A 24,380-nucleotide genomic window follows, 5' to 3' on the forward strand; every position below is an offset into this window, starting at 1 on the left:
CTCAGCACCCCAAGAGCAGGGGCAAGAGGTGGCATCTTAGCCCGCCCCCCACCAAGAAAAGCGCAGGACCCACCATACTAACATTGGCTATCTTGTCACAGTATACAGAGACCTCAGCCTGCTTAGTACCATGGCTAAGGTACACCATTAACAATCCTTTTAACCTGTTATTAAAGATACATTTAAAACATAAAATTAAGGCTTTTATTTTAACAAGGTTTCATATTCATTTCACAAAAGGGGAAAGAAAAGAATAGCAAAGATTAAAAAATGGAGCATCTGTCTCTGGCATTGACTTTCACTTGCAACCTCACTGCTGGAAAAACACAGGCACAGAACAGTCTTATCTACCACTCCAAGACCTGGCAACCTTGTACTAGTATTGGGCTGGTTAGGATGTTGCATTTAGCTGCCTTTCTGATCACGGGCTTACAGCAGTGTTGCAAAATATGCAGTGTTGTGCAGCTAAGCCAGACTCTTACTAGACAGAAGGAAAAGGAGAGAGAGAGGAAAGAGAAGAAATAAGGTGAGGGAGGAAAAAGACACATGGCAGAGACAAAATTTCACATCACAGGAGTTCAGGATTCAGCCAGAGCCGGTAGAAGTGGTGGTGTCATCTGGGTTCCTCTCTCTGGACTGGTCAGGACATCTCTCAGGATTAGAATGATGATGGTCTGGGGTCCCAGGAGATGGTGAGGTGACAGCCATAATGATAAAGTTTGCTCCTTCCTCTTCTCTTGTCTTCTTCAGCTGGCATCATGGTAGCCAGCTTTGCACCCCAAAGTGTGTGTGTGTGTTTGTTTTTAAGGATTCCAAAAGGGAGGGGAGACACCCCCTCATTATTTTGTCCACCAATTAGGCCTATTTCCAATATACCAATGTTGGTTAATTGATTTTCACTGTCTCATTGTTCTTGTTTATCAGTCATGAACCCTTGAATTATATCCGTAAGCCTTTTTGTTTGGACTAGTTCAGTCATTGTCTGGGTTTTTTTGTACCTTTTCGATTCAGCATTTTTTGTTTATAGGTGGTTATGACATTTTATAAACTTTCACTCACATTTCACAGTTGAGTTCACAATTAGGGTAAATCTTTAGGCCCAGTTATTACAACAGGGAACACCAAGAAATTTCTCCTAAGAGTGTGTCAGCACAAGAGTGATAGAGGGAATGCTTGCTCACCGCCGGATAACAGGAGTCTGAAAATGAGGCACAGCCAATGGCCACCTCCCCTCCACACCCATGGAGTGGGGCCGTTGCACTGAGGGGAGCAATTTCCTCCATTCTAATTGTTAATCTTCCCAGGGCAATGATGGCGATTGTGCATGGAGCAGCACTGAGAGAAATTGATTCATGATGTTTCTGCTGGGGCAATGTGGCTCACATCACCCCCTACAGAGCTGTGGCAGAAAAGGTACAAACTGCCCCTTAAATTATTATTAATAATCATATCTTATATGACACCATCATTATGTATGACATGTTACAGACAGGAAAGGAGACAAGTTCTCTGCCCAAAGGATTAACAATCTAAATAGATTAAATGCAGTTCAGGAAAGAGATGCAACATAAAAACAAAGCAACTGATTATTTTCTTTCAATACATGTCTTGTTAGTTCCCAGGATTTTTAGAGAGGCCAGGGAGCAGAGCTGGCGCTAGGCGTAAGCAGACCAAGCAATTACTTAGGGCTCCGAGCAGCTCAAGGGAGCCCCTTATTTGCTTTTTATTATTATTATAATAAACGTGGACTTTTATTAGTATGAGGGGGAGGCAAAATATTACTGCTTAGCAACCTCAATGGCTAGCGCTGCTTCTGCCAGGGAGTTGAACATGCAATGTGAATTCAAATAAAAGATAAGATGAGGCCTGAGATCAGGTATATGGAGGGTTAGTGCCTAAAAGCTGACTGAAAGGAGTGATGTTTATGGAGGGACTTGAAGGAAGAGTGGGAAGTGGGTAGTGTACTGAAGGAGGTAGGCTACTCTAGGTATAGCAGTGGGACCAGGGACAGAGAAAACAAAGGCAAGTGAAGAGCCATGGCTTGGGGGAGGTCCAAGGATGAGGAAAGTGATGAGAGAGGGGAGTGAAATAGTAGATGGTAAACACAATATTGGCTTCTGGCCTGATTTTCAGATGTGCTAGTGAGCGCCCACAGTTCCAGCTAAATTCAATGACAGTGTGAGAATATAGCACCTTTGCAAGTCAGGTCACCCATTTTTGCAGGTGGAAGCTGAGGTCAGCACTTAGGCATGGTTTGCATGAATAAATGTGGTAATTGTGGATGCAAATGCTGGTACAAACATTCTTCGCACAGTAATTGCAGATTCCATCTGCTGAATATATGTTCCTCTATGTTGACAGAATAACCACACGTAAGAAGTAAGGAAAACAGTATAGACACTGATTTTCAGTAAAGATTATTTTGGTGGAGGTGAGAGAGGGACAGATGATAATAACTTCTATCAAGCTGGACAATATATCACTGCTTTCCCTGGTGGTTGCATTAATAATTGGTATAAACACCACAGATAAAGATCTGAGTGAACAACATAAATGATGCTCAGCTGTAAAAGCTGTCAGTCATATGTAGTAAAGAGATGGCTTAGATCATTTTAAGCACTGTTTTCCTAAACAAAATTACAAAGATAAGTTCTAAACATGAGCTTATTTCAGTGATATTCCAGTGATTTATGAATTAGGTTGCAGATTCTCATCATTCAATGTACTTTGTAGAAACATTTGATCAGAGATAATCGTAGATTGTAAAACATTGAGGGCAACTTAACAAAACAACAGACATCTAGCTGGTCTTGAAGTTTTGCAGTTTCTACCTATTCATTCTTTTACCTTTAAAAGTTTTGATAAGTGTTTTTACGCCTGCAGCTTCCATTTTCATAGAGGAGGTACAACAGCAGAGCATCAAAGACGAACAACAGGCCAACAGCAAAGTCAAATCCTAGGAATGTATCTTTGGGGAAAAATATGCATGTTAGGAAGAGGTATCAATATATGTCAGCTTAGAGTTCCAGACCATAGTCTGAACTTTTAATATTTTGCATTAAAATATTTTGTAGCCGAATTTTGTTTATTTTTCTGGTAAGTTTATATATGTGTCAGTACATTAATACAGATGCTACATCTATATAAATACATATACCCCAATCCTGCAAACACTGATATACATAACATCATGCATGTGAGTAGTTCTTGTTCATGGCCATAAGTGTTCACAGGGTCAGAGCTATGTACCACATATGTGGTGGTGCCAGTGGGAGGTGTGTGTGGGGGGGAGGGATCAGCAAAACCCAATAAAGGTGAGAAGGGGGGATGGCCAGGAGTGTTGGAAGATGCTTTGATTCAGTTAATCTCCCTTCGGAGTCTCAATTGCAAACTTATATGGGCCTTATAAAGTTGTGGCTATGTACTAAAGCTGCTGCCCTACATCAGAAACACTGGAGAAAAGTGCTGGGAGTAACACTGCCTTCACTCCTTTTGGGTGAATTTCCCCTTTGCATGCAAGGGAGCTCACTTGCACAAGGTAATGTAATTTATACCTCCCTTCCCCATCAGTGATGAATGTGGCCCATAGCCTTTAGTTGAAGGTCAGTCTACTATTCTAAAGAATCATGGCACATAGAAAGTTTGAAGCCATTCCTGCAGTTACTGCTTAAATGCCATGTGCAGACAATACACAATACTATTACATTGCCTTTTGTTTTGTTTCTCTTTTGTGGGCTTGGGTAAAGAGCCTCTTCCACTCCCCCCAACCCCCACGACTCTGCACAAAACTGATTGGCTGGAGGTGGGGAGTGCCACTCCAAAACAAGGACACAGAATTAACTACAGACCACTTGGAAGGGTTTAAATCAATGGAGGTTAGGGAAGGGAATAAGATTTGGAGAGAGAACAAAGAAAGAGCAGAAGCAGCAGCAGCCCTGAGCTGGGGCAGAGACCGAGTCTGAACCAGGAAGCTGCTTGGAGGAGAGCCAGCTGCTGCACTGGTGCTTTCAAAAGGGAATTCTTACTGGCGCCAACAGGACAGCTAAGACCACCCAGCAAGGCCCACCAGTTTGTGCTCACAATGCATGCCAGCACCTAATGAACAGGCAGGTTGGGTCCGCACCAGCAGAAGGAACCCTGGAATGGGGGACAGAGGCCATTGTGCCCTTGGCATTGGTAGCACCGGACCACTTGAAAGTAGAGCCAAGCCAGAGCGGTGCATCCTACACCCTGACTATGGTGGATCACTGCACCAAATTCCTGGTTGCCGCACCCCTCAGAGAGATTATGGCCAGAGCAACCGCAGAAGCTTTCTGGTGCTACTTTGTCCAGCCCTATGGCTACCCCACTAAGGTGCTCACAGAGCAAGGCATACCCTTTGAATCACAGATGTTCAAGAAATTGTGCTTCCTATATGGCAGCCACAAGCTAAGGACAGCAGCCTACCCCCCAACAAGGCAGGGGCCTCTGTGAGTGAGTCAACTAGATGCTTCTAGCAGGGATGTGGCGGAGACACTGGACTTCCTGTCTGCCAGAGCTGACCTATCCGTATAACAATATGCTGCACCCATCCATGGAGTACCCTCCCTACTTCCTGATGTTCGGCAGGAATGGGCAGCTGCCAATACACATGACCTTGGGCATCCAACCAAGGGCCCCAGAATGAGCATCACCAACACCCCCGTGAGGCAGGTTGGCTTGTAGCCACTAACCTGGACCAAGCTTGAAACTGACAGAAATGGAGCTGTAACAAACATGTTGCTGCTGGACTATTGTCAGGTCCTGTTCAAGCGGCAGAGGCTCTCCAAACTGGATGCAGCCTGGTGCCTCAAACTGTGCATTATCTGTGGGATCCCATACTCCAAATGGCCCCAGTATAGAAGATCCAAGCAGTCTGCAGAGAGACTGGAGAAGGTGGTCCACTGGAATATGCTTAGGCCTTGACACTTTTAGCCCAAGCCACCAAACAGAGTAGGGGGAGCAGATCTTAGTCCTAGTAGCCAAGAGGCAGGGATGGAAGGAGTCACTGTGTTCCCATTAGTAGGGTGGCTCACATGGGGGGATCCCCAGTAGAAGCACCCAACCCTTCTCCTGGCTCTGAGGCAGGGGAAAGTAGAATTAGATTGGGTGTCCCAGGGAAGAGCCCAGTGGTGCTGGAACAATTTTTACAGTGGGGGTGCTGAAGGCACCATGTATTCGAGTTATTTACTACTTCAAGCACCCCTAGTTCCAGCACCTATGGAAGAGGCACCCAAATCTGGCCCCATTACAGGTGAGGAGCAGAACAGGGAGGTGGGAGTATTGTGACGCTCTGACATTCTCAAAGATTGAATGAGAGGTTCAACCTCCTACCCAACTGATACAGTAATGCTGAGGGTGGCCAAGCCACGGGGCATGCCTGGTACTTGGGGACAGGTGTGTTTATGTGGTGACTGGTGTGGGACTGGGTAAAGAGCCCTTTCCCCTTCCTTTATCCCCTCTTTCCCCCCTCCCTGCTACTCTGCACAAACCTGTGTGGCTTGGGGGGTGGGGAGGGGGATGCCACTCCAAAACAAGAACACTACAGACCACCTGGGAGGGCTTAAACGAATGAGTTGACGGTGGGGGGATGGGGAGAAATCAGCCGGGGAAGATTTGCGGAGAGAACAAAGAAAGAGCAGCAGCCAGCAGAAGCAGCAAGCCTGAATTGGGGCAGAGACAGAGTCTGAACTAGGGAGCTGCTTGGACGACAGTCAGTACAGCTGCATTGGTGCTTGCACAGGGGGACTCTTACAGACACAGCCTGGAGCTGACAGGTCAGCTGAGACCACACAGCAACACCCACCCGTTTGAGCTCACAACGAGCATGGGTGTGGGGCAGAGTCTGTGTGTGTCTAGCCAGATATGGGGACAGGGGCTCTGTGCTGTATCGAGGTGAGGAGGTCTGTTATCTCTAACCAGACATCTTGCCTTGGGTCTACTCCTGGCTTTGCCTGGGTTAGATAAGTGTTGTTCTGTTGTTAAGCATGGTGCTTGATCCAGACATGAACTCTGACCCCCTAGGGGGCAGGGGATTGGTGTTTGTGCAGAGGTGTGTGGCTGGGATCTGCTTCCTCAACTCTGGGAATCCCTCACCTGACACTTTCCACATTCTTTTGACCAGTCTTCCACTATGATAGGAGAGACCAACTTAGCAAACTTCTCAAGTGGACAAGGATGCGTGCAGCCTGGCAGCCTGAGTGGATAAGGATCCGTCAAGGAGTCATTCCGAAAGTACATTTCAATGCTGTAGTGCCTGATTTGCAGCGCCCGGAAGAAAAAGAAAGATTAGATCTTTATATCTGAGATTTCCTCTTCAGAGACACAGCCTTTGTTAATGGAAATTATTGTAGAACAAATTCTTCAGGAATAGAGACCTTGGCAAAGACACCCAAAGCTCAGTGCTCCTTAGAACAGTCATGTCACTGCTAAAGTCACAGGTCATGTCAGCAGGCTCTTTTGAAATATTTAATTAAATGAAAACAGAACCAGACCCTATGTTTGACTGTGATAAGCTTTAAGGGGTAGCTTGAAAACTACCGCTACCATTTAGGGAAGCAGTCACATTTATCCATTCACTTAATTCCCACCACAAAACTTAAGTGTGTTTTCTTTCTCTCTCTCTCTCATATTTCAGTCAATTATTAGTTTTGAATGCATTTAATGCAACATTGTGAATAGGACTGCTCAGTAAAATTCATTTAAAATATAATTATATTTCATGAGGATGCTTTTCTCTCAAAAATAATCTAAGGCATTAATGAATTGGTATCTGAAAGCAAAACACATTTGCTTGCTGCAGATGTGTCAAGATACTTGCCCACTGTTTTCTTGGTAGAGTTCAAAAAACTGGCAAGCACTGTACGATGGCAGTTTTCCATTGAAAATATTGAGCGCCATCTGAAGGGCACCAATTGTGGTGTCATGCTATAAAAAAGAAAAATAATGCTCACATGTAATACAGTAGTTGCTTTTAAGAGGGGTTTTGCTGCTCCTACTTCCAACAACCTTTTTTAGTTATAGGAAGGGATATTAAAGTAAAACCCCAGTTATAATCTTTGTTTTTTATTTTTGAAAAACCCATTGCCCTTTTGCAGGAAAACCCATGGCAGGGTGTTGAAGGGGGGAGGAAGGAATCCAAATCTTTCCCTAGAGTCTCTCTCTTGTTTGTATGTTTACTGGGCTTGTTTATATACCACTCTAATTGTTGTATTTTAATCACTATACAGGGTCTAGAACCATAGATACTTTATAAATTGCAACAGATAAATAAATTGAGTTACACCAAGCATGAATTTGGTTACAATATGTTAAAATGAAAAATATAGATCTCATACAGCCCGTTTGCACCAAGCCAGCAGCACAAAGTGGCTGTAAAGATGGCTTAAGCTAGGGGAATCTCCAGGTGGCATATAACTGGCATAGCCAGCAGAACTATAGATTACGTGTGGGAGATGTGGTTGAAGTGCTGCTATATTCCAGTGATCCCCTGCTAGTAGAACAACACCTTGGTGGTTTGTTGCATCAGGATACCTCTTAGAGAAGCCCTGACGTTGCTCTATGTTGCACTGGGGGCCAAGTCTTAGAATTGGGATTAGTGGAGAGTAAAGCTGCCTTTGCCAAGCACAGGTTGGCTGAAGATGAGGAGTAAATCCTATGTTTTTGTTTGTTGCACATGTTGCAAAAATACAAAATTCCATTCAGTGTGTTGAGTCCAATTGTATCATATCATTGCTTTTCTTATCTTGTAGCAGGAATGTAACCTTTTTCTTTTAACACTGGAAAGTTGTTGCATCAAAATACATTGGTAACATTGCTTATAATTTCTCCCCTGCATGTGCTCCTAGTACAAGTCAGATGAAGCCCATTCTGTTGAATTCCCACTAGTAAACATATCAATCCAACATTTAGGAAAAATAAAGTTACTCACTGCAGAAAAGATCAGAATTTTTCTCTTGTTTGACGGTTGAGTTGCGTTTTTGATGCTTTTTAGAATAGCATTCACCAGGACACCTTAAAGAAGATGGAGAAGAGCAATGAGGATGTTGATGAATAAAGTGTATTCAGCTGGAAGCCCAAACGCAAAGATCCCAGGTATTAAACAGGAAGATCTGTAATTCATTTTTAGTTCACATGGAATTTAGAGCTTGACGTTACAGAAATGAAAAAAAATATGTTTAACCCAGGGTAGTTTGAGAAACAGGAGCATTAGAACCTAGGTTAGAATACGCTGAGAATCAGGGTTACAAGACCTGCCCCTTAAGTTAGGCTGCGCTGCCTTCTCCTCGATGACATTTCCTTCTATTAACATCTGCATGTAAGAGAAATATTTCAACCATTCACTTGCCATAAGTTCTGACTGTTGCCTTTTCCCTCAAGGCTTGGTTCTTGAGTCTTTTTAGCCTAGGGCACTTTTGGGCTGTTCTTCCAGAACAAAAGTGTCCTAAAGCCAGCAGAACCAGCCAATGGAGGAATCCTTCTAGTGGCACCTACACCATTCCCTTTCCTGCTCCCAGCATAGGGGCTTGGCCAGGGAGAAGGGATGTGGCTGAGGTGTCCCTGCAGTTTGTCAATCCCTGCTAGAGCCCTGGGGGCCAGCTATCAGGCAGTGGAGTTTAGAGCTGGCTTGAGGCTCTTCTAATTTACTCTATGGTGGGAACTAATGTAGAACCAGACCCAAGATGAGAGGGCTACCAAGGACTCTGAATCCCCTATCATCAGCTGTGCCCAGAGCTGCTTGGGGGCAGGTTTATATCTGGGCCTCAATGAGGTCACCATGAAGGTGTTTCCAAGGTTAACATTAAATGAGAGAAAACAAATCAAAGCTCAATAAACAATTAGATTTAATGTTGGACAAATAGAACCTAAACCTGGTCTAGGCTGCTGTCATTCATTTAAATACTAGTAAATAAATACAACTATGACATAGTTGGCATCACAGAAACCTGGTGGGCTAATACACATGACTGGAATGTTGGTATAAAAGGGTACAGCTTGCTCAGGAAGGACAGGCAGGGGAAAAAAGGGAAAAGGTGCTACCTTATATATTTAAAAAGTATACACTTGGACAGAGGTTGAGCTGGAAATAGGAGACAGACTTGTTGAAAGTCTCTGGGTAAGTATAAAAGGGGTAAAAAACAAGGTGATGGCATGGTAGGGGTCTACTACAGACCACCTAACCAGGAAGAAGAGGTGGATGAGGCTTTTTTAAACAACTAACAAAATAATTCAAAGCACAGAATTTGGTGGTGATGTGGGATTTCAATTACTCAGACATTTGTTGGGAAAATAACACAGCAGGACACAGATTATCCAATAAATTCTTGGAATGTATTGGACACAATTTTTTATTTCAGATGGTGGAGAAAGCTACTAGGGGAAAGGCTGTTCCAGATGTGATTTTGACAAATAGGGAGGAACTGGTTGAGAATTTGAAAGTGGAAGGCAGCTTGGGTGAAAGTGATCATGAAATGATAGAGTTCAGATTCTAAGGAATGGTAGGAGGGAGAACAGCAAAATAAAGACAATGGATTTCAAGAAGGCCGAATTTAGCAAACTCAGGGAGTTGGTAGGTAAGATCCCATGGGAAGAAAGTCTAAGAGGAAAAACAATAGAAGATAGTTGGCAGTTTTTTAAAGAGACACCATTAAGGACACCAGAGAAAACTATCCCACTGTGTAGGAAAGATAGGAAGTATAGCAAAAGACTACCCTGGCTTACCCAGGAGATCTTCAATGATCTAAAAATAAAAAAAAAGTCCTACAAAAAGTGAAAACTAGGTCAAATTACAGAGGATGAATATAAACAAATAACACAAGTATGTAGGGACAAAATTAGAAAGGCCAAAGCACAAAACGAGATCAAACTAGCTAGAGACATAAAGGGTAACAAGAAAACATTCTACAAATACATTAGAAGCAAGAGGAAGACCAAGGACAGTGTTGGCCCATTACTCAATGAGAGAGGGAAAATAACAGAAAATGTGGAAATGGCAAAGGTGCTTAATGACGACTTTGTTTCAGTTTTCACCGAGAAGGTTGGTGGTGATTGGATGTCTAACATGGTGAATACCAGTGAAAAAATGAGGTAGGATCAGAAGAGGCTAAAATAGGGAAAGAGCAAGTTAAAAATTAGACAAATTAGATGTCTTCAAGTCACCAGGGCCTGATGAAATGCATCCTAGAATACTCAAGGAGCTGACTGAGGAGATATCGGAGCCATTAGCAATTATCTTTGAAAAATGATGGAAGATGGCAGAGATTCCAGAAGACTGGAAAAGGGCAAATGTAGTGCCAATCTATAAAAAGGGAAATAAGGAGAACCTGGGGAATTAAAGACCAGTCAGCTTAACTTCTGTACCCTGAAAGATAATGGAGCAAATAATTAAGCTATCAAATTGCAAACATCTAGAAGATAATAAGGTGATCAGTAACAATCAGCATGGATTTGTCAAGAACAAATGCTGTCAAACCAACCTGATAGCTTTCTTTGACAGAGTAACAAGCCTTGTGGATGGGGGGAAAGTGGTAGACATGGTATACCTTGACTTCAGTAAAGCTTTTGATACTGTCTCGCATGACCTTCTCATAAACAAACTAGGGAAATGCAACCTTGATGGAGCTACTATAAGGTGGGTGAAAAACTGGTTTGAAAACTGTTCCCAGAGAGTAGTTATCAGTGGTTCACAGTCATGCTGGAAGGGCATAACAAGTGGGGTCCCACAGGGATCAGTTCTGGGTCTGGTTCTGTTCAATATCTTCATCAATGATTTAGATAATGGCATAGAGAGTACACTTATAACGTTTGCGGATGATACCAAGCTGGGAGGGGTTGCAAGTGTTTTGGAGGATAGGATTAAAATTCAGAGTGAACTGGAGAAATGGTCTGAAGTAAATAAGATGAAATTCAATAAGGACAAATGCAAAGTACTCCACTTAGGAAGGAACAATCAGTTGCACGCATAAAAAATGGGAAATGACTGCCGAGGAAGGAGTACTGTGGAAAAGGATCTGGGGGTCATAGTGGATCAGAAGCTAAATATGAGTCAACAACCCTGTTGCAAAAAAAGTGAACATCATTCTGGGATGAATTAGCAGGAGTGTTGTAAGCAAGACACGAGAAGTAATTCTTCTGCTCTGTGCTGATTAGGTCTCAACTGGCGTATTGTGTCCAGTTCTGAGCGTCAAATTTCAGCAAAGATGTGGACAAATTGGAGAAAGTCAAGAGAAGAGTGACAAAAATGATTAAAGGTCTAGAAAACATGACCTATGAGGGAAGATTGAAAAAATTGGGTTTGTTTAGTTTGGAAAAGAGAAGACTGAGGGGGGACATAACAATTTTCAAGTACGTAAAAGGTGGTTACAAGGAGGAGGGAAAAAATGTTTTTCTTAACCTCTAAGTATATGAGAAGAAGCAATGGGCTTAAATTGCATCAAGGGAGGTTTAGGTTGGACATCAGGAAAAACTTCCTAACTGTCAGGGTGGTTAGGCAATGGAATAAATTGTCTAGGAAGGTTGTGGAATCTCCATCATTGGAGATTTTTAAGAGCCGTTTAGACAAACAGCTGTCAGGGATGGTCTAGATAATACTTAGTCCTGCCATGAGGCAGAGGGACTGGATTAGATGACCTCTCAAGGTTCCTTCCAGTCCTATGATTCTGTCAAGCTCAGGTCAGAATGGCCTTGAATCTTATCCTAAGATTTCTGCAACCATCTCTTAAATTTGGACTAGGGTAACTAAAGGCATTTCTACATTCAGGAAATGTACATTTAGGACATCCCAGGGATCATGCAAATACCAGTGTTCAAAATACATTTTTTAAGTGTTTATTACTGTGTCCAGGTATATTTAGAAACACATTGTAGTGCCATTTTAACAAGGAGCTTTGCATGAGTAAGGAGACTTGATTTGTCATATAGTATCAGCTCCTCCCTTTTCAGTGCTGTGTAATATTTTATTTACCTCCCTGTAGTCGTGATTTGTCTTTTGTTTTGTATATCCCAAAGACTGACTGTAAGGACAATGCTGCCAGCTCCTTCATCTTCTTCATTATATCTGGGGAAGCCCATTTAGGGAGAGTATAATTGTGAATACTCTATAGTAAAAAAGGAAAATGAACATTATTTTTCTCCCATTCATTTTCTTTTCCCCCAGCCCACCCTTACACTGTTGCCTTTGGACTCCCTGTGGCTTTCTCCCAGTTCCTTCATCGTGTGGCTTCATTTCCTGACATCTCCCCCAGAACACCCTTTTAGGGAGGTTCCATTGGGGCCCCAATGGAAATGTAATTCTTTCTCTTACTGCAGTTGCTTTCCATCTTGGTTTCTGCTAGTGTGCGGGTTTGGCATGTCCCGCCTGGCCAACTCACTCCTGCCCCTTCTCTACCACTGGATCTGCAAGGCATAATCTAGTTCATAGTGGGGAACTCTCATTTCCTGACTCCCAGTTCCCTGTTCTAACCACTAGACAATGCTGCTACCGCTTATTTTCAGCTTCCAGCTAAGTATTTCTATAGTTACAAGGAGTTGTTCTAAAGAAAATACTTTTTTCTATTAGCAAAAATCATGATGAGCTTCTCAGCATGGTTGAGTAACTACAGTAACTCACTGGGTTGTACAGAAAGGGAAATAATATGAGGAGAAGGATTTTAGTGTCCTGTTTTAAAGGGATGATAAATAACAGGGATGAATGAAGATTAGTTTTCTAAATTGTAAACTATGCTTTGAGAATGTCCTTTTCTAATGCACTAAATTATGTTTCATTATCATTCACCATTCTTCAAATGGTGCTGAAAAGAAACCAAGCTCAGGACAGAACAGAAGATCCGTCATTACTGTGGTTGAAACCAAATTGCTGTGTTTAGCTGAATCAGATCTTCTGGATTAGTCTCCCTCTCGCTTTCTCTTTTAAATACCTCACAAAGCAGAGTATCATATGTATTCCAGGCTTTGAACTTATTCAGTTGTTTGAGAGTGTCCAGGTCATATCCTGTGTTAGCTGCCATAGTTTTTAAAACACCCTGAAAGACAAAAACAAAAGGAAACATACACAATGAATGCCTCAATACACTCAGATACATGTTCATGTGGACTCATAGGCCCTGATCCTGCAAACTCTTACACGCGTGCTTAACTTTACACATGTGAATAGTCCCAATGAGGGTTTTTTGTTGTTGCAGTTCTCACTCATGGCCCCTAGATGCTCCTGCTCTTTCAGTTTCTGTGACTGCCTTTTGCTCATCCTTGCTATTATTCATTGGAAGGCTCCACTTGCTGCTTCTTCTCTCCCTGCCTTGAGTACTTCACCCCAAGGAGAGGGTGCAACCTCACTCACCTCTTCAAGTGAACCTTCCAAAATGGGTCAAGTATCAGAGGGGTAGCCGTGTTAGTCTGAATCTGTAAAAAGCAACAGAGGGTCCTGTGGCACCTTTAAGACTAACAGAAGTATTGGGAGCATAAGCTTTCGTGGGTAAGAATCTGAAGAAGTGAGGTTCTTACCCACGAAAGCTTATGCTCCCAATACTTCTGTTAGTCTTAAAGGTGCCACAGGACCTTCTGTTGCTTTTTCGAAAATGGGAGCTCCCTTGGGGAAGTGGATAAAGAGAGAAGGCACTGGGGGAAGGGGAAGCGGAAGAGAGGAACAAGGGAAAAAGGAAATGGAAACCCCAAGGCAGGAGGGAGGTGGAGAACCTACGGGATGGAATGGGAACAAAGCCCAGAGGAAGAATTCAGGAAAGAAGGAAGAGAGAAAAACAAATTATGTAGGGACAGGAAGAGGGAAACTGCCTGGATGACTGGAAAAGGGCAATGTTGGGATGGGAGAGATGTCTCACAAAGATGCCAAAAAGGGAACCAGGCATGCCAGCTGCCCCATGAAGATGGTGGTGAGGAGAGGAGACAAGACCTGATATTTGCTCCCAGTCACTCTGGTGAGGATAGCAGACCACCAGCCTTCTCTCTCCCACAGAAGACAACAGTTTGCGGGGGCTGAGGCCTCTTAATGGGGGAGGGTTGTTTGTGTATGAGCAGTTGAGCAGTTTGGTGGGGTTGGATAAGCATCCAAAGTTTAAGTTGCTTCTTGAAAACTCTAGGATTCTCCCATCACTGTTTAATATGTGTATTTTACAATATTGGTTCATGCATTTGCAGCTTGTGTCCTTGTGACAAAACATCATTACATATTGCTGTAAGGTTGCAATGTATGCGGCAAAGAATGTAGCGAATGTGGGATTTTCAATCCAGGAAGAGGATCATTTCTTTGAAACAGCCTGAAAAACTGTATCAGCTTTGGGGTTCTGATAATTAAATGAATCATACGAGACACCATCTAAATGTCACCAGAAAGTGTACACTCCAGCTGGCAGCCAGGTGACCTCTACACCTCTAGGACTGACTTTGGAAAAATCTTTCAAAAACTGAGCAATCCTGCACCTTGCCTCTGGACTACCAGAATAGCAACCAGTTTGAGAACCACAGTGCTGGACTACCAGTCCTGTGAAAATTAAGCAGAATTACATTGGAGTGAAATGAATGTGAAATATGGAAGCCCCACTATGTCCTTCGCTCCTTGTGAATGATTTATATCACTTTGACTTTATAAAAAAAAAAAAAAAAGTACCCGCAATGTAATGTTTGTGAGAGTTGTCTTTCCTTCTAACCCCGAGGAGCCTGAAACTGCCTGAGGTTATGCAGGGCTCTGCCTTCCTTATCTTTTTTGCAATAACCTATTTAATGCACCATTTCCAGACACCATTTGTGAAGCCCTGCTCATGGTAGGCCTGGTCTATATGTCTCTCAGGCACGTGAAAAATCCAACCCCGCAGAGATCTAGCTATACTGATCTAACCCTTGGTATAGATCAGCGCGAGGTCGATGGAAGAATTCTATAGTAATTATATAGTTGGTATAGCTGAGTGTGTGTGTGTGTGTGGGGGGGGCAGGCTTTGTCTCATCCATGAGAGATGTAGCCATACGAAAGTAAATTCCTATTTTAGACCAGGCCTTACTGTGCACTTATTCGTGTGAGTAAGGGTTTCACAGCTGGTTCCGCAGGGACCCTTGCTCTGTGCTCCTGCAGAGGGTGGCTGTGGTGAAGCTGGCCAGCACAGCAGTTGGGGCAGAGTGGGAAGTAAGCTGCACAAGGAAAAAGTCGGGCACAGCTTGCTTTCCCCCATAAAACAAGGAAGAAGCAGGAACTGCCTAGTGACACTGAGTCAGCACAACTAGGCACTGCTTCAGCAGGCTACCCAGTGTAGCAGTGGCTACTCCATAGACTGTGCTGTGTTGTTCAAGGCCTGTTCACCCTATTTACTTATTGCTAGGCTTACAGAGGCTGTAGCAGGAAAAGTTGGGGGGTATTTGGGTGAAGATGTGTGTCAAGGCCAAAGCAGAAACACTGCTCAACTTTGGGTGAGAGGATGCAAATAAATAGCATTGTAATGTGACTTGTACAAGGAGAAATGCTTGAGTTGTTTTTACATTGGTTTTGCATTGCAACAGTCACATCCCGAGGTCTTTATTTCTCCTCAGTTTCAGCACAGTAATCACATCTGTATGATTGGTTTTGTGCTACACTGTAGTGCAGGAAATTGCTGCCTCCGGAATATTTTCAGTCTCATTAGACTATTTAGCACAAATTAAATATAACTCAAAATAGCCTGAGCTAGTTAGTGATACATTCACATCTAAAAATTAAAATTAAAATAAAACTCAAGTTTAAATATATATTTGAGACTTGTTCAGTGTACAAGTATATTAATATGTTTATAGTAATATTAGCCTGTCTTGTGGTAATTTTATTTTTAAGAAGCTGTTGTTCCTCGGGAGACAGTAACAGCATTTCAGTAAATGGAAACAATCCAATGTTACAATCTCTTAAGTTTACAGTCTTTCCTTTTTGTTTTACCATATAGGGTTGCAACTTGTTTTGAAATTGCCATGATGTCAGGGTTTCATTCTGAAGTTCATCAAAACATGGACAGTTAGAAGAAGGAAAGTGCAGAATCTGAAATAAAAAAAAGTTAAACTTGTCATGTGGTCAGGCACTTTGAATGGGATCCACACAGGAACTTAGGTGTTGCAAAGTTGGGCATCACAGCGTCTAACTTTTAGGTGCCTAGGAAATAACAGGAACAACACTGGGATCCACAAAGCCTAAGAAAGGGGTCTAAGCTCCCTATCCAATGAAGGGGAGAGGTAGGCTCCTTAGACTGTGATCCACAAAAGCCAGCATGGCTAGGTGGGGAGCTGCCCAAGCTAGCCAATGGCAGTTGCTGATGCTAGGGATGTGTGCTAAGCACTGGCCGTCTCTCTCAGAGTTAGGTACCTAAGTCCAGGCTGAAGGGAGGCGCGTATCTTTGCTTAGCAATCCATGAATAGGAATCAGCCACATGGAGTCAGGCAGCTGAAGTACTTAAGCTACTTCTTGAGACATTGAGTTAAGCGCCTGCCTTGCTCCACACACAGCAGCCAGAGGAGGGGGTGCCCACCTTATAGCTTTTTGTCCAGTGGTTAGAGCGCTCACCTGGGATCTGTGAGACCCAGGTTCAACTTCCCCCTCTCTGCCAGAGAGGGAGAAAAGGTATGATCTGGGGTCTCCACCCTCTCAGGCACATTGTCCAACCCCTGAGCTATGGGATATTCTGATTTAGGGCTTCTTCAGTCTCTCCTGTGGAAGCTGTTGCTAAATAACTATGGCTAAATAATGAAAGAGTGATTGAAGCATGGGGACTGGACCTGGAGTTTCTCACCTCCTAGGTGGTGCCACTGACCTACAGCATCTCTCTCTCTCTTGCCCAGTGAGTGTTCCATTGTGGATAAGTACTTAAACAGTCTGGGGTTTAGGCACCTAAATACCTTGGTGGATCTGGACCATTGTGACTATCTATTTAACCCAACTTAGCTTCATCTATCATTGTGGTGTCTAACCATTGTGGATCAGATTCATGGACATGCTGCAGCTGCTTTGTGCCAATCCATTGGTGCAAGTTGTTCATATACTTGGTGAATTTGGGCAGTGGAAGATTTTGCTGGCATGTCCAGGAAGCTGTTAATCTAGCTGATCCCTACAGTCAGAATGACCCTCTTAAACTGCTGTGTATATCTTAGAACTGCTCTGAGAACTGGCCCATTTCCCAGGATCCAGTGTGTAAAGGTGGTTGAAATTACTTTTTCCCCACTTCTCAACTCCTGAGTCACACCAAATATAGCCCAGCACTGGAACCTGCATATTAGACTGCTGAAAGTTTGATTTCTTTGTCCAAATCCTGCTCTCAGATTCGTGTGTAAAATATGGCATTGTTTCAGTGGAACCACAATGACATGGTACCTGTTTTGCCGTTAAGTATTCTTGGGAATAAACAAGAGACAGAAGTGAATTGTGCTCCTAAATATTGAAAGGGTGCCTATGTAATAGCTTCATTACTGCTTAATTCACCATGTGTGAAATTCATCCTTATTCAGAGAATCTGCACAACCCATGTATCACTTAACTCCTGCTTAAGCCCAGCTTTGATGGCTTAAGAGGGACTTCAGTGTTGCATGTCTTGTATTGGCCTTCTCTGACCCAATGTGAATTTCACTCTGGGTAAATTGGGCAGAATGCACCTCCAGTGCTTCCCCCTGTAATGGTCCTTCCTCACTGAAGTGTCAATACAGAGGCTGGAGCAGATGCTAGCAGAGAGGAGTTAACATTTTAAATTGGAAATATTGCATGACCTCCGGAGTGCGTGTTCTTCTGCAATAGCGGCACACCTTGGAGGTTCAAGGCTACATTGGGAGGCTTTGGAATTGCACAATAACAAACACTCTTTTTGCTTAATTACTACCCTTTGGGTGTTATTACTTAAGCCATTCCCTTTGGTTTCATTAAGTAGTACACAGTGCTGCTAAATGTCAGTTCTTAATGGATCACAATAGGCCAAGAAAATAATCTGTGACCAGGTTTATTACTATATGATACTTTGCCTTGATTTCCCAGTCTGTGTTGTTTGGGGCTTGAAAATACCCACAGACATCTAAACATGGAAGGCTCGGGAAGACAGAGTTCCTGGCTTACAGGTGGTTGGCCTATTCAGCAGAAACTTCAAGTTGCTCCAGGAAGTCATTGTAATTAAACTTTAACTCCCACACCTGGGAAAGTTGCAGACCTGACAGGAAGAAGAGCACTCACGCAAATGCCCTTGTCTCTTCCCACAGCTCCCTTTCCCTTTAAAGTGGTGACTCAGAGAGTTTGGAGGTTTGGTTTGGATAAACATCTGACAGGTCTGATGCTTATCAAAACCTCTTTCAAGCCCTTCCCACCTGCAAACCTCCCTTCCTCTTGCTTCATTGGAGGACAGAGTGAAGGTTCAAGCTGGGTCACATTGTGTCTGGTCCAGTTTCCTTGAAGCACATCTCACTTTCACACATGGCTTTAGAATGGAGTAGTGCTTATGAACATCTCTGGAGTAGAGAGGCATGGTGGCCTCATGACAGTGGCCCATCCTCTGATGACCTTGATGACATGGTGTGTGGTGGTTTTATTGTTTCTTGTTTCTATTTACTCAAAGTACTGTAGGTAGCACGAGGAATGAAGCCCTTTCTGTCCCTGCTTTCCGCAGCTTTTGTTCTTGTTAAATCTTTGGCCTGCACAGTGCCTCGTTGCAGCAGCCCACCCTGGCTGACAGATCTGTACCTGAGTCAGTCAGGAAGAGTTGTTTATGCCATAGCTTCTACCTGCCCTGTCATTTGTTAGATACATTCACTTGGGCTGTATGCTTCTCAGGGTTGGGTCTGTCTTTCAATTATGTGTTTATACAGCACCTAGCACAATGGGGCTCCAATCTACAACTGAAGCACCTGGGTGCTACTGCAATATAAATTAGTAATAACCACAGAGAGATCGTTTCAGTTTTGATGTAAACGTCTCTCCTTGGCTGACCTCAGGAGCAAACCTGTCAGGCAGGGAAGAGTACAAAGCACATTTAAACTTGAAACCACCTTAAAGGTCTGTCTGTCTGTCTGAAAGAAAGAACCTGCCCCCATGAAAAGATTTTAGTGGAACTTCCTCAGCTTCATTCCTGACAGGATAACATCAGAGCTTCCCTGTGGAGGAGATGGTGATGAGGAATGCATGTCAGCTGTTCAGCCCCTGTAGACTTTCATTCAACAGTTATGGTTGGGCCTGCATGACTGCATGTATTTATAGTAGGGTTACCATATTGGAGCCCCTGAAAAAGAGGACACTTCAAGGGGCCCCGGCCCCGCCCCAACTCTGCCCCTTCCCTGCCCCACCCCAACTCCGCTCCTTCCCCAACGTCCCTGCCCCAACTCCGCCCCTTCCCCTGAATGCTCCGCCCCCTGCTCCTCCCCCTCCCATGCTTCCCACGAATCAAATGTTCGCGGGAAGCCTGAAACAGGCAGGCAGCAGGTAAGCTGGGGCTGGGGCTGGGGCTGGGGCTGGGAGGGGGGGGCGCGAGGAGACGCGGCCCAGTCTGGCCCCCCCGGCTGAGCGGCTCCCTCCGGCGGCTGGCCAAGAGGCTCTGGCCCCGGCGGCTCCGGCCCGGCTCGGGCCCTGGGGCGCTGGCTGAGCATCCCCAGCCCCGGTCGCTCCGGCCCAGCTCGGCTCGGGCCCCGGTTCCGGCCAGCGGCCGAGCACCCCCAGTCCCACCGGCCCTGGCCGAGCGGCGCCGGCCGAGTGGCGCCAGCCCCGGTTGCTCCAGCCCAGCTGGGCTTGGACCCCGGTTCTGGCCAGTGGCCAAGCACCCCCGGACCCACCGAGCAGCTCCGGCCTGGCCCTGGCCGAGCGGCGCTGGCTGAGCACCCCCAGCCCCATCCCCGGTCCCAGCGGCTCCGGCTCGACTCGGGCCCCGGTTCCGGCAGAGCGGCTCCGGCCCAGCCCCGGCCGGCGGCCGAGCCCCCCCGGCCCCACCGGCCCCGGCCGAGCGGCTGCAGCTCTGGCCCGGCCCCGGCCCTGGCCGAGTGGCGCTGGTTGGTGGCATCCCAGCTCACAGCCGCCTCCTCTTGGGCTCCGGCTGCTGCTGCGCTGGGGAGAGCAGTGGGAGCCGGGAAAGTTGAACCCCGGGGAGGAGGCCGTCCCCTTACCATGCCTCCCTATTTTCCCGGACATGTTCAGCTTTTTGGAAATTCCTCCCGGACGGGGATTTGAGGACTAAAAAGCCGGACATGTCCGGGAAAATCCAGACGTATGGTAACCCTAATTTATAGACCAGTAGCTATGGAAGGTGTTGGATTGAACATGTTGAGAGGAATGATATTTTCTCATCTCCTAATTTGTGTTCCTACTGAAAAATCTGATCAGAGGTGGAAAGTTCCCAATTGGTACTCACATGGTCTTTTGATGGTGGCATAGTGCGAACTGGGATGGGTTGCCAAAGGATCTGGGGATTCCAGATCTGGTTGCCCACTGGGGGAAAGAGTCCGGCGAGATATACCTGTGCGCTCATAATGGTTCGATCATAATCTGTGCTTTGAATGAAAATCTGAAAGTAAAATGACAAATATTTTTTTCCTAATAATTAACAAGAGGGCAATTTTATCCAAATTCCCATTCCATGCTTCCCTCTTTTCCTTTCTCCTGTTTTGCATAAATAACAAAAGGTGAAATTCACCCTTGTGCAGAGGGCTAGCAGTAGATTCGTGCACCACTTAAGTCACACTTAAGTCCTGTTTCTAGGAATCTACTTCATCAGTCTAAATGGAATTTCTCGACGGCACCTTTTACCTTGGAATCTAAACACTGAAAAAAATTATGAATAAGCATTAAAATCTAGATTAAAAAATCATTTATTCGTTCCTCTGAGATTCAAGCATGTATCGGCATAGGAGCTGGAACTAGAGGCGCGGGTGGTACTGCAGTACCCCCTGGCTTGAAGTGGTTTCTATTATATACAGGGTATACAGTTTGGTTCAATGGCTCTCAGCACCCCCACTATAAAAATTGTTCCGGCACCCCTGTGTATAGGTTTGTATGTTTAAGATGTGTTTTAAATTACTCGTGTGTGCCATTTCTGGGGCAAGGTTGACAGTTTACACCTGGGCGTTTGCTGGTGCTGCCTTCATTCCCCTGCCCATCATAGTTCACAGTATACCCTATTACTTCCATTATATACATTTTTTGCAATAAGAATTTTCTCAGCTAATAGGCCCCTGATTAGGATATCATCCGAGTATCAGCCTTTTCAGCCATGCTTAGAGCATTTCTCATCTTCAACCTCATCCATTAGCCCAGTGGAGCAGGATTTTAGGAAAATGTGGGACTGTAATGCAGTTTCCCTCCCTCTCTTGTGACTTTCTGAAATTCTGTTAACCCTTTATATGATGTGCTCTATGGCCAGAATTTTCAAATTTAGGTGCTTAACGTTAGGTTCCTTAATTTATATTTATGCATCTAATTAAGTGGCCTGATTTTCAAAAATGCTGACATGTTTTTAACCTTATCTCTTGCTTTAATATGGTAGGGTTTTTTTTGACCCAGTAGTACAAGTCTCACAGTCCAATGGTGCAAGAGAACTTTCCTTCACACAAATTCTGATGCTTACCTCATTCCGGTTATATGTGGCATTCAAGAAGTTTGAGTATCTTTTCCGCATATACTGTCCAAGCTCATATTGCTGTTGCATTCCAATCTGTGTGGACAGCAGTACAGGTGAGTGTCAGTTTAAGGTGGTTGTGAAACTTTAATACAGCTTTTCTTTCCACTCTTCCTTCTGTCTTCAGTGAATTTTTCAAGTGATCATTAACCATTTTTATGCCATATTGTATGCTTTGTGCATGTTTACATCTTGTTTTTCAACGGGAACGTTCACTTATATCCATAAGCTAGTATCAGTATACTAGGACACTATACTTTCTAAGATATTGAGGGTGTTAATAGTTAAGTCATAGTTTATGTCCTGCGGTGAGAGATGTTGGGCCTGATTCTACTCTCACTTAGAGCTTTCATACTGATGTAACTCCACTGACTTCAGCAGAGTAATTCCTGATTTACACTGTAGGGTGTGTGTGAGGAGAATCATGCCCAGTAAGTTGAGTGGTCAGTTAGTGCCAAATGAGTGTGTTTGTTTATTTGATTCAAATACTTATGAAGAAAATGATTTGCTTATTCATAGTAACTCACTGTTACTAAATTATTGATCTGACTCCTGAGTTTTTAGCTTGACTCTTATCCCAAGATACATTCTGCCATCTTGTTTTGGTGTAACAGCAGCATGTCTTGGAGTGGTATTCTATCTGTTCTATTAGATCTCTCCAAGACTGTGGGTAGGATCCCTTAACCTTTACCAGCCAAACAAGCACTTTTATTGAACTGGAGTCTCAGAGATCCACAAAAGAATTTCACATACTTAGAATAAAAAATAATGAATGGAACATTTCAAAATTATTAATGAAAATAAATTAGAGCAGCTTTCTACAAGCTAAGACAAAGAAGTTTTTTCTTATCTTAAATGGATTGCCAACACAAATATAGGTCTAACCAGCATGATTATCTATTTTTTTTTTAATTTAATTTGCCTCTTATCTGAATACAGCCACATCATCAGGAAGGTGTGCAATACCTTCCCCCTAGGCTGAGTCACATCTCTACCTATAAAGAGCCAGATGGAATTTAACACCTACTGGTGAAATATCACTGCACTAAAGGTTTAATTTATGAATTACACCTACCTGGTTAGTTGCTAATATTTTGTCAGTCACAGATCAGACACCTGCATAATTTTTATTGCATTAATGTTCTAATTTCTGTGAAAAGCCAACAAACCTTGGTAAGCTGTCCAAATCCCTGTGGCCATTCGCTTTCTTTGTGTAGACCAGTTGGAAAGTTTTCAATTGGGGTTCGGTCACCATGTCGAAAAACCTAGTCAGATGAATCAAAGACTGAATTAATTCCCTTTGAGTTTCCTTTTTACTTGTCTGGAAGACTAGCATATCATTTTAGTCCTAGCACCTCTTGGGGAATCCAAAGAACTGGAGAGTCTGCAGAAACACCGGTCAACCCATCAAGTCTGATTGAAGTATATATTAAGATATTGAGATATCATTGTGGTGCCCACTGAACTGTGAATAGGAACAGTCCGATGATTTTTCCCACATAGGACATAAAAGTATATTGGCCAAAATTTTGAAACCTGGATGCAAGGGGTAGGCATCCAAAGCCATATTTAGGCACCTAAACAAGTGGCCTCATTGACTTGAGAATACTCACATCTGAAAACCAGACCACTGATACAGGGGCCTAAATATGGATTTAGGTTCTTAGCTTTGGCTAAGTAAATAGTAAATACCTACTGATATTAGTAAATATCTACTGACTGCTATTCTCCCCCCCCACCCCCACCACCACACTCTTGCATAAGGGCAAGGCACAATCTGGCTCCATTGGATCTAGATACTAATATACATTATCTCAATGTTACTTCCTTTTTTGGTCACCTCAGATGACGGGACTGTTCTTAAAAGTTTGAATTCAAGAATTTGTTTCCATTAACCCTGAAAACAGGGGGTATTGAATTTTTTGCCCTTACATATGTCTGAAATGACTGGTATGCCATGTAAATCTGATTGATTTAAGAAGGTACCTACCTAGATTTTGGGTGGACTTGGAGTGAAATCCTGGCCCTTTGAAGTCATTGGGAGTTTTGCTATTAACTTCAATGGGACCAGGATTTTACCCTGAGAGTTTGGTCCCTCCGATAAGCAGAACACATGAGCTACTGTGCATGCACATGCAAGGCAAGTGGTGACATGAGTCATGCATCAGAGGGCGTATATGATTGCTTTTGTGGTCTTTTTATTCTAGTGTACAAAGGAAGTGCCAGCCCTACATATTCTGTTCTAAATAGATCTGAATAACTCTGAATTTCCCTTGCCAACTCGCTCATACTGTAGGGTCACAAAAATGCCTCCCACCAAACCCTCCCCCCATTTTATCCTGTACCCCATTTAAAACAATCTCAGACTCATTCCCTGCCTTTGCCTTTGCAGTACTATGGACTAGATGCTTCCTTGAGAATAAATGCATCACACTTCCACAAAGCAATTTGATTTTGCAAACAGCTTCATTATAAATAATACTTTCCACTGCTACTGTACCTTTCATCCCAGAAACTCACAAATATTAAGTAAGTCCCCCAGTGCCTGATGCGAGGTGTATTATTATTATTTATATTCACTTTACAGATGGTAACCTAAAGCATGCAGCTTTTAACCACTCCCCTAAAAGTGCCAGTTACCATGCCCACCCTTCCTGGTAGCCCTCTAGACCAATATCCACAAATACCAGGTGGCAAGGTGAGTGTTAAAAATAAAGAAAAGCTGCCAGTCCTTTAAGGTGAATGTAACTGTATTTTTACCAATTCAGAGTT

General features: G+C 43.8%; 1 protein-coding gene across 1 annotated transcript in view; it reads right to left on the reverse strand.

Annotated features, from left to right (window-relative positions):
* Positions 1–208: 208 nt before the first annotated feature.
* The window catches only part of LOC128831866 (prostatic acid phosphatase-like), a 29,861-nt gene continuing 5,689 nt past the window's right edge, over positions 209–24,380 (reverse strand). Inside the window, exons 2-11 of the mRNA XM_054018694.1 lie at positions 22,778–22,873; positions 21,558–21,644; positions 20,346–20,498; positions 15,923–16,021; positions 12,933–13,037; positions 11,981–12,113; positions 7,949–8,031; positions 6,839–6,945; positions 6,115–6,274; positions 209–2,968 (exon numbers count right to left, since the gene is read on the reverse strand). Coding sequence (XP_053874669.1) covers positions 2,957–2,968; positions 6,115–6,274; positions 6,839–6,945; positions 7,949–8,031; positions 11,981–12,113; positions 12,933–13,037; positions 15,923–16,021; positions 20,346–20,498; positions 21,558–21,644; positions 22,778–22,873 — 1,035 coding nt within the window. The 3' untranslated portion in view covers positions 209–2,956. The remainder of the gene's footprint in view (positions 2,969–6,114; positions 6,275–6,838; positions 6,946–7,948; positions 8,032–11,980; positions 12,114–12,932; positions 13,038–15,922; positions 16,022–20,345; positions 20,499–21,557; positions 21,645–22,777; positions 22,874–24,380) is intronic.

Source organism: Malaclemys terrapin, chromosome 2, assembly GCF_027887155.1.
Source record: "Malaclemys terrapin pileata isolate rMalTer1 chromosome 2, rMalTer1.hap1, whole genome shotgun sequence".
NCBI classification, from domain to species: domain Eukaryota; kingdom Metazoa; phylum Chordata; order Testudines; family Emydidae; genus Malaclemys; species Malaclemys terrapin.